Source organism: Solanum pennellii, chromosome 1 (genome assembly GCF_001406875.1).
Source record: "Solanum pennellii chromosome 1, SPENNV200".
Lineage (NCBI taxonomy): Eukaryota > Viridiplantae > Streptophyta > Magnoliopsida > Solanales > Solanaceae > Solanum > Solanum pennellii.
In genome coordinates this window covers 101,474,612-101,485,001 of record NC_028637.1, presented here as the reverse complement: position 1 = coordinate 101,485,001, position 10,390 = coordinate 101,474,612, and the positions used below count along the sequence as shown (strand labels likewise).

General features: G+C 33.5%; 2 protein-coding genes across 8 annotated transcripts; both read right to left on the bottom strand.

The window, feature by feature from the left end:
- Window positions 1–2,964: 2,964 nt before the first annotated feature.
- Window positions 2,965–4,619, bottom strand: LOC107008524. Its single transcript, XM_015207604.2, has one exon. The coding sequence runs from the start codon at window positions 4,425–4,427 to the stop codon at window positions 3,372–3,374; it is 1,056 nt and encodes a 351-aa protein (XP_015063090.1). The 5' UTR covers window positions 4,428–4,619; the 3' UTR covers window positions 2,965–3,371.
- Window positions 4,620–5,705: 1,086 nt separating this feature from the next.
- LOC107009812 (pentatricopeptide repeat-containing protein At5g16420, mitochondrial-like) lies at window positions 5,706–9,747 on the bottom strand. 7 transcript variants are annotated; one of them, XM_027917757.1, is made up of 4 exons: window positions 7,023–9,747; window positions 6,322–6,380; window positions 6,145–6,230; window positions 5,706–5,966 (listed from the first exon to the last, which is right to left on the bottom strand). In XM_027917757.1, the coding sequence occupies exon 1, from the start codon at window positions 9,429–9,431 to the stop codon at window positions 7,221–7,223; it is 2,211 nt and encodes a 736-aa protein (XP_027773558.1). In that variant the 5' UTR covers window positions 9,432–9,747; the 3' UTR covers window positions 5,706–5,966; window positions 6,145–6,230; window positions 6,322–6,380; window positions 7,023–7,220. The 7 variants fall into 7 exon arrangements, with proteins under 7 accessions (XP_027773558.1, XP_015064633.1, XP_015064639.1 ...); XM_015209147.2 differs by having other exon boundaries at window positions 6,145–6,380; XM_015209153.2 differs by having other exon boundaries at window positions 5,706–6,230.
- Between the last annotated feature and the right edge of the window lie 643 nt (window positions 9,748–10,390).

Below are 10,390 nucleotides of genomic sequence, written 5' to 3'. Positions count from 1 at the left end.
TTTTTTCTGAAAAATGCATAAATAGAAAAAGATAAATATTCTTATCATCAATTTATATAAAAGAAAATAGAAATCTCACCTTTAAAATAAACAGTAAAATATCACCAGCACCCAACAATTGACTGAGCTTCTCAATCATTTGCAATGTTTCTTATATTTATATGTGCAAATATGATATAACTACAATACATAATAACTCATATGGTAAATGTCATTAAAAATAATGACTTTTCACATTTTTATATTTATTAAATTACAACGAAACTTACCTTTTAAATTTCATAACTACTGCATTGATCATTTCTACATTTCCTTATAGAAATATAAGTAGTACAAAAAAAGTGAAAAAAAATTAGGGGAAGAGATTAATAATAATGGTAGAGAATATCCTAAATATGGATAGATTAAATATGACATTCATACATGTAAATTATAATAATAACTAAATTAATAGATGAAATTTAGGGACAGAATTGAATATTTGCAACACATAAAATGAGTTTTACGTATCGTTATCCAGTTGGGTATATTGTAACGTACATATACAAAATAATAAAGGAATTAATGTAAGAATTTAAACGAAAATGATTAATAGAGTGCATTTATTCAATTTATTTAATATATTAAGATGAAAATAAGATAAAATAAAAAAATCAGGCATGAAAATTACATACTAAGATAATAAAATATGGACAACACTGACAATGCTAAAATAAAATAATTAAAAAAAAGGAAAAAAAGAAAGAAAAAGACTTCTTGCAAAAAGAGTTTGAAATAAAAAGAAGAAGAATTGAAAGGAAATTATGAATGGAAAAGGACAAAATGTTATGCAGTGTTAGATATTTGCTTTAGTATTTATAGTTAGTATAATAATTAGTAACATATGAATATGAAAAGATAAATAATAATTAGTAACATATGAATATGAAAAGATAAATAACATCCATTGGAGTAATTATAATTTAATGACTTTAATTATGATTAGCTTCAATATTTAAGAGACTCTTTTTATATTTTAAAATTTAAAAAATGATTTAAAAAATATATATAAAAAAAAAGATGAATATTTTTCTAGCCCTTAGAGGCATGCCACATCAGCGGTTTTGAATTCAGATTTATATATATATATTGATGATTTGATAGAATTTATTAGATTTTTTAATTTTTACTTCGATAGTAATTATTTTTTTAAAAAAAAATAACATCGTCAAGTTTCAAGCAATTTTACTAATAATGCTTTAACATTACATTGATATGAAGTTCCATTAAATATCACGAGCCAATGACAACAATGCTTTGTCAAGGGAGAGAAGGCATAGCATTATTGAGTTTGAATTTGGAGAGAACTCAAAAAAAACATCCATGGAGAAAAGTCATCCATAAAAGAGTGAAAAGGTGCTAGTTAGGGGGTTATATGCAAAGTTGAAGAGAGACAAGAGGAAAGGGACAATAACTAATAGATACAATGTTTGAAAATACACCCTTTAATTGAAATAAACTATTAAATGGATAGTGTAGCTGCTAATAATAATCTGTGTATAGTAAATAGATAGCATATATCTGTTATACTATGTAATTTTTCTACAAAAGAATATCCCCTCCATAGACTCATAAAACCTTTGAACCTTATTGCTGAGAGAACGACTAAGGCAACAAAAGCTTGTAAAATGTAGGAGATGTGGTGAAATAGAATGAAGTATTTAGTGCACATATGGTGAGTGCATACATAGAGAAAAGCTCTCCCAGAACTGACAGCATGATCTAGTGGATCTTGGATCCACTTCAACTGAATCTAATACCCTCTTATATAACAAAGAACTAATCATGAATTCCCAATCCTTGTTGTCAACTAAAAGGATGTGAACTAGCGATCAGTGAAATTGAGATGAATACCATGAGAAATCGGGGATCGGATACCACCAGCAGCAGCAGCAAAACAAAGGTTATATCATCCTAAATGCCTAAGCATTGGTGAGAGGGAAACCTAGAAGAGTTAGTTGATACATATAAATTGATGGAGGATGCATGTACCCGAGGAGAATATGAGGTGTCATTCTTAACTGTTCTCCATTATTAAGACTAGGAGACGGAGGGATTGGGTGTCAATGCTCTTATAGAAACGCCATACAAGAAAAGAGATTTATTGAATGAAAAAAAGGTGCAATAGAGAGATGATCAAACATTAGAACTAAAATGGAAACTGAAACCTCCTACTTTAAAAAGCATACACACGCCCACACTTTAAAAAGGAAAATTTCAGCCAAAATGGAAAGTGGAACCTCCTATATACATACAATCTGCCTACTCTGAAACTACTAAGATTCATGGTGCTCTCTCCTCCTTCAGGAGAAGTTAAAAAAAGAAAAACTCCAGGGATTCAAATCCAAAGAAACTCTACAACCTGCCAAAATTCTAAAATCTCTTTAGGTTCAATACGATAAACAAAAGGAACCATCTTACTTGACCATACTCTGCTAGGACAAAATAAAAGAAAATGGCCGAATCACCAGTAACAACCTGAGCTGAATAAGAGAATCTCGAGGTAACTTCACAAGTACATGGAAAGGCATAATCATCCCGCAGAGAATGATGCCCACCCTTTCAATTATATATCTTCTTTCCACAATCCTGCTTTAAGCTTTTGAGATATAAATTTCTTCAGATTGGCACAGGCAAAAAAATAGTTCATATGAATTAAACAAAAATACAAGTTTTCATCCGGCTAAAATTCATCTTGAACACACGCACTCAGTTTTCTGCTCAGTAGACATTCCTAGGTTCAAATTATTATTTACTCCAATACTTCATCCAGGAAACAACTCAAAAGAATGCCAAAAAGATGCAAAAGAACATGCAATGCATCCATTCCTTCCATATTCAGATGTTAAAATCAAGTTAAAGCAAAGCAATTCAGAAAAGGAGGGTGAGGTTTATATTATGCCTTGACACTTTGTTGCAATTCAAGTACACTAATAGCAAGCTCAATAGCACAACAATTTTATCAATGACAGTAAATAATGTAAGAAAGCATGTAAGCAAGGGATCACGAAACTAAAAAAAACAAGCCTGAGCAGATTTAGGGAAACACTACCGCATGGAAGTGACCTTTAATTAGTTAAAAGTACAAAGAACATCTCTACACAATAAAATGCTGTACGGAATACTATCCTTAGTCTAATAAAAACAACCCACACCAACCATATCCCAGTCTTCACATTCTAATAGATTGAATGCCCAGACACTAGCCTTTGCGAGCCAAGTAACCTGCGAAAAAGGCATTTACCCCACAAGTAACCGCAAAATCATAACTTGATTGCACAAATCAACATATTTTCAACCCCACCTTAATCTTACCAGTTTTCCTGCTACAATTATAGCTGAGGGAGACTACCATTCCCCTTCCTAGCACTGGAATTCACCATTCGCGGATCTTGATCCTTTTCAGCCACCATTCCATGGTTTATCATCTCCCTTTGGCCATTCTCACAGACCAATTCCCCAGACTTCTCGTGCTCAACTCCAATAGCACCGGTATGATTCTGCATTAATCCTCCCCTAAAAGCAGGTGAAGGGGTCACCATTGCTACCCCATTCATCTCCACATCCATGGCAGATCCATTATTCTCACCTGGCAACCCCAGGGTCGGATTCTGCCCTTTCAAGTCCACAGAATTCAAAGCTACTAAAACCTCAGAAGACCCATCCAACCTCTCCGCATTCATGACATTCTCCTCCTCCAATGGCAGAGCTGCAACCACCATACTAAGGCATTGATTACTACCTCTGTTACTCCCATTGCCATAACCCAATCCTGGGCCATTAGAAGGATACTGCAATATATCCTTCTTCTTCAGCTTATCCCTAGCCGTAAGATAAGCCACATGGTCTATAGCCTCTCTAGCTCTTTTCCTAGTAAATGCCGCCTCCTTCGCCCTCCTCTCTGCCTCAACCCTAGCAGCCAAAGCTGCTTTAGTCACAGTCCCAGCAGCGATCTTGGCAGCCGCTAATAAAACCTTAGCCGCCTTCATATCAATAACCCTAGACTCCTCATTACCCAAACCAACCTCTCTTCCCTTCTTAAGTGAAAAAAGAGGGGTATTAGGGTTAACACAAAGGGGGCAATGATAAGGGTGAGGAGGGTTGACACCCACACAAGAATTGTGAGAATACGAATAGCATTTGGAACAAGAAACAAGGCCGTTTGAAGCCGCGTTAGGTGGAGGGGTAGGGTTATAAACGAGCAAACAAGTGGGGCAAAACGATTGAATGTGGAGTCTGAGGACACAGTTGGTGCAAAGTCGACGGTATAATCCTCTGTGGCGGACGTTGTGGAGAAACCACCTTTCCTCAACGTTGCAGTTGCCGCAGGTGGTAGGGACGGGGAGAGGGGCGACGGTGGAGCTGTTGGGAAAGTTTTGTTTCGTCATTTTTGAAATCGGAACATGAAACAGGGGAAAAGGAAGAGCAACTTCATGTATAGAGCGAGAGAGTTTCTGATAATCCGGTTTTCGTTTTTTGCACAAGGAGAGTGAAAAAGGATTCTCTGTGTTCTTGAATTAGGGTTTTCTATATTGGGGATTGTTGAGCAAGACGAGAGAGAAAAGAACTCCACCAAAATGACACCATTTAAAGGATATTTGAATTGGCTTAAAAGTTGGTCAAATTTATTTAAAATTAGGAAGTGATTGCAAATATAATATTTCTTTTTTTATTTAACAATAGTTATTCATTATTGACTTGGTACACTCCTTAATAAACAATAAATCAGGGTAATATTACTATATTATCCTTTGACTTTCTTAAATTTTGTGCTTTAAAAATGTGCTAGATGATAAATAGTACTCTCTTTTTTTCATATTAAATTTTAAGGTATTTTACACCGTTTAAGAAAAATATATTAAGACACAAAAATTCTGAACCTAGTTTTTCATTTTTATCCTTATGAATTATTGTCAAATTTATAATTGAAATAACTAACTATTAATTAATTACTAATTTTAATACTGATTAATAAAGGTAAAATTAGAAGAACATGCTAAAAGTAATTTTTAAATCTGAATAATTAACTTAATTTTAAAAATGAAAAATACCTCAAAAGTCAAATTAATATGGAATGGAGGGAATAGTATTTAATATCAAGGATAAAATAGTCATTAAAAGTAAATCATCTCTTGATTTTTTAAAAGAAACAAATATTATTAAATAATTACTTTTTGTATAGTGAACAACTATTATTAAGCGAAGGAAACACTATTTTTAAAACAATCCAAACAAGCTTAGTCTTTTGTATCCTCAATTACTCATTTGGCGTGCAAGATTAACGATGAAAAACTGTTGGGAAAAAGGAAATTCTATAAATAGCAAAAAGATTAAATTTAATAAACTATCTATAATTTGTCTAATTATGTTTCATAATTATACTTTTATTTGCTATAAATATTTACATTGTATAATTAGTATACACAAATTATGTATTTATACATTAAAAATTTTTCAAAACTTATACAAATCAAATATATCAATAGAACAATTATATACAAGCTAGGGTAAGCATACATAAATTATGAATTTATATGATTAAGAAGCAAATTACAGAAATTCTAAATTTGTACACTTAAAAGTCAAATTATACAAATTCTAAATCTGCGCCACATAAATATGATGGTAAGATAGTAGAATAAAAATTTAATTAAACTATGAATATATTAACTAATTGACTAGTATATATTTGCTTCCATTGAGAAAAGGTATACTAATCCAGAATATTTCAGTTCCAAATTATGCAAAGTTGAATGACTGCAAACTTTTCTTTAACAAGTGTTCGTTCAAGTAGAGATAAAAATAAATCGCAGCCGCTATGACCTTTGCCTTTATGTGAGCACCTTGTGTGCACTACAGAAGGCATTGAGGAGATCCCAGATAATCCATGTAGATGACCACCCTTCAAACCAACTGAATTTATCTTGCTTTGACAAGGAAAACAACAAATTTACATTAAACTGTCACACGAAATGAGCAAGAAAAGGCTCAGTACTTCACTCAGTTGTGTTTGGAGTATGATGTACAGAATATGTGAGCTCCCTATATACATGATGTGGTTGGTGAAATAGCTAAAACGAGAAAGTTAGTAATAGCGGAACTCACAGCTCGAGTGACTAGCTAAGCAGTGTTCTGATCTTCCTTCTTATTCCTTCCAACTTAGCTAGAACTTCCCTGAGCATTTATTGTGCCTTCCAACAGAAAAAAACTTATTCACCAGCACTGATATGAGCAGATGCTACAATTGATCTCAGCCAGAAGAGAAAAAGAAAGGTATATTACAGTTCAGCGCTGCTGATAGGAATACTAAACAGTTGATGTTATACCAGCTTTTACTGTCACTGCATAACGGATATTGATATTTAGCTATTAGTTACAGCAAAACTTTGTGAGAATTATATGTAGAAATCCAACATGTGACACAGTGGCAGACATCTTTGCCACCTCCAAACTGCTTGAGCATAACATAACAAGAAAAACAGTTGCTTATACCAAGCTACAAAAGTGAAGTGATAAATCACATTTAGACAATTTAGCTATTGAGAGGCTTAAAAGTAGCTGTTAATTTTTTAATTATTATGATGCTTTCGTCTAACAAAGGTGTAGAGCAAATTGAAGGGAGCCTGCTGTTCTAACTGTAGTTAGTAGTTCTCATGTCTGCAAGTGAAAGATCAAATTGTGGTTTAACATTTTGAAACATTTCTCCTGTAAAGGATTATGTAGCAATGTCATCACATATTGGTAATTGAATTTTTAAAATGTAAAGTGACTACAGAAAAATGAGTATCTTCTGATAAACTCCGAACTATCATAATTCATAAAGTTTCCCTTTTATAGTTTAACTATCAGAAGACAACTTACTAAAGTATGATAAACAGTATAATCCCTTTGAAAGGTAATGCCATCTTCAGAGTACTCTATAGAGTTAATAAAACATAAAAGTATGTGTAGGGCTTACAAGAAATAAAATAGAAAAAACTTACTTCTAGGTATGCTTTGAGAAATTGATTAGCCCTTCAAAATTGAAGCAGGTATCTAATGGATGATGTGGAAAACAGAGATGATCAGCAATAACCACGAGATAAGCCCTTATACGTCATAATATTCTTAGACCGGACCGCATATATCTTTATGCACGCATATGCCAAATTGATTACTGGATCAAGATCCCAATTATAGTATTATAATCTATAGTCATGTCCATCAAATTTCCCAAGGCCCTCAGCAAGTATATTGCCAACATTATCCTGTGTGATAAATTTGTCACATGAAGAATTTTGAGCATCTGTTTCATCTTCCACACTGGAACCCACTAATAAAGCATGAGTATCAGCATCAGGAACCCAGCCCTTTTCCAACATTAAATCCAGCAAGAAAGAGGCCTTGTCATTGTATCCCTCTTTCAAAAGACTATTTATCAGCATATTGTACATTGATGAATCAACAACTTCAAATTCAGAGACAAGCTTATCTATTGAAGAAAATATCATGCGGACCTGATTGTTTTCCACCAGATACTCCAGAAGTTTAGAAAGTGTTTCCGAATTCGGTAATAGACCCTGACTAAGCATCATATCCAATAATAGAGCCGACTTCTCTATATGTCCAAGCGAAATCATGCTCTGAATAAGAATGCGATATGTTTCCCCATCCATCTTACAACCATCCACAACCATTCTTGAGAGCACCATAAAGAGATCACTTGCTCTTCCTAAACTGAATAGCCCTCGCATTATGCTGTTGTAAGCAGAAGGAGAAGACAATGTACCACAATAATATGCAACTGGTAGCAATTTGATTGCTCTAACTGTGAACCCACTAGCACAAAGTCCCTCCATAATCTTGCCAAACGAGGTCGATTGAAGAGCAAGTCTCTTTGTTGACATGAACCAAAACACTTTGGTGGCTTCCTGAATCTCTTCCTTCTGGCAAAGACAGTCAATAAGTTGAGCATATGATACCAAATCTAATAACCCAGATTTGGACCTAAGCTGATGAAACAATGCCAAAGCATTCTCACATTCACCTAATTTGCAGTAGCCAACGATGAGAGCAGAATATGTAGATGAATCAAGACTAACGGAGGAAACAATCATTCTACCAACATATTTCAAAGCATCTTTCAGTCTCTTATTATCACACAAGAACAGAATCATGATATTCCAAGAACAATGATCTGTGATGTTTCTGTCAAACATTTCATCAAACAGATCTCTTGCCATATTAAAGGTGCCATCATTTAGAATAGCTTCAAGAAGCGCATTGTAAGGCAATACACTTGCAACTTCTTTGTCATTCAAAAACTCCTTAGCTTCACTCAACATATTCAATTCACATAATCCATCTATTATACTCATGAACACATCATCATCTGGCATAACATCATTATACACCATCTCATCTACAAGTTTTACAGCATCATCCACGAGAAGATTCCAACACAAACACTTTATCATTGCCCCATAAGTGGATGAATCCGGAAGAACTTTAGACGCTCTCATCACAGGAAACAACCTCCTTACTACATCTAATTTATTCATATCACAAAATAAAGGTATTATATGAGCATAAAAGCTAGAATAATCCGGTTCACACTGTATACGAAACATATCATCTAAAATTACAAGTGCTTCATCCACTCTACCCCTTTCAACAAGTTCACCAATAATTATCTGAAAAGTCCTACCATTAGGACTACAACCTTTCTTATGAAGTCGTTTGTATTGCTCCAATGCAGCATCAGCGCGACCAGCAGCAAATAAAGCCTCTATCAGAGAATTAAGTGTATCAATATTGGGAGCAATTCCAGCTTTCACAATCTCTTTATATACGAACAATACATCCTTAAATTCCTTCTTTTCCTTGACAAGTGCGCCCAGTAATTGATTAAATATAGATATAGAGGGATTTAAGGTACAAAAATTTATACAAGAAAGAACACATAAAGCCTCACTAAGCCTACTATTTCTAACAAATATATCTAGCAAATCCAAAAGAACTTGTTCAAAATTTGGGCATTTATCCTTTACCATCTCATTACAAAATCCTTCAATATCTTCTACTTTCCCAGCCATACCTAACTTCAAGATAATTTGAAAATAAGTATCAGCAGAGTGATGAAACCTTTTTTGAAGGGAAGCCCATTTGAATAACTTCAATGAAGAATCCAAATCAGCTGTGGAATGAAGAACGCCTACTAATGTTTCTGGGTGAAGCTTATTCTTTAAATATTGAATCTTGGTTTCAAAGTCAGAAGAACTGGTAGAGGTTTGTTTGGATTCTGGATTGTTTTGAATTTTACAAGCACAAGAAAGTGAAGAAAAATAGGGTTTTGAACAAACCCATTTGGGAATTTTCTTGGGAAGAATTAAAGTTGAGAGCTTTATCACCATTGAAGTTGCTCTCCCTTCCCAGTGGCCACTTATGTTTCAACTTAAAAAAACATTAAGCTAAAAAAATGTCCAGTAAATACAAAAAATATATATATAGTAATCGAACAAAGTTGAAGTGAAGGAGACAACCTTAAAAGGTATAGAACTGAATCCTAACCTGGGACCAGAATCATGGGAACTAAGAAAGGTGAATGGTGAATCCTGAATGAAGAACAGACCCAACGGAAGAAAACTAGAGAAAGGTCAAAAAAAAAACAAAAAAAAACTACGCAGATGAGATATTTGCTCTTTAAAACCATTAATTTAAGGAAATTAAGACTTAGTTCCCTCGTTGTTTTTAAATGTTCATGATCGACCTATATACGTGATAATGTTCTTTATATAGAGCATTAATAGTCTTTTGCACGTACATTGTCACGTATAAGAGTCGACATTTAAAAATTACGAGGGACCAAAGTCTTAACTTTCTTAAATTGATGGTCTTAAAAAGCAAATAAGCATTACCCATAAAATCGATACATTTAGCTTCAACATAAAATGTCAATTTGAAAATCATGAGAGATCTAAGTCTTAACTATTGGGATATATACTATTAACCATGTGTTAAAAAATAATATTTATTAGAGAATAAATATTTATTAAAATTCAATAGATCATATATTCGTTTATGATGTCTATTTAAGTTATATAGTAGATGATTTAGTGTGTAGAGTTTTAGCTTATACACAGAGGATTAAATCATCGGTTCTTATAAGTATAAAGTTTTTGGTTCGCAATCTAGGATGGAAATTGGACATGTCATCGGGTACAAATGTAGCACAAGATTATATGTAATTTGTCCTAATTATGGGAACGGTATAGTTCCAACTTCTTGTGCTAGTACATTTTGTATGTATTGAACGGGACCGAGTAGAGATAGTTGTTTTAGACTGACTTATAAAAACATATTCTCTAAACTA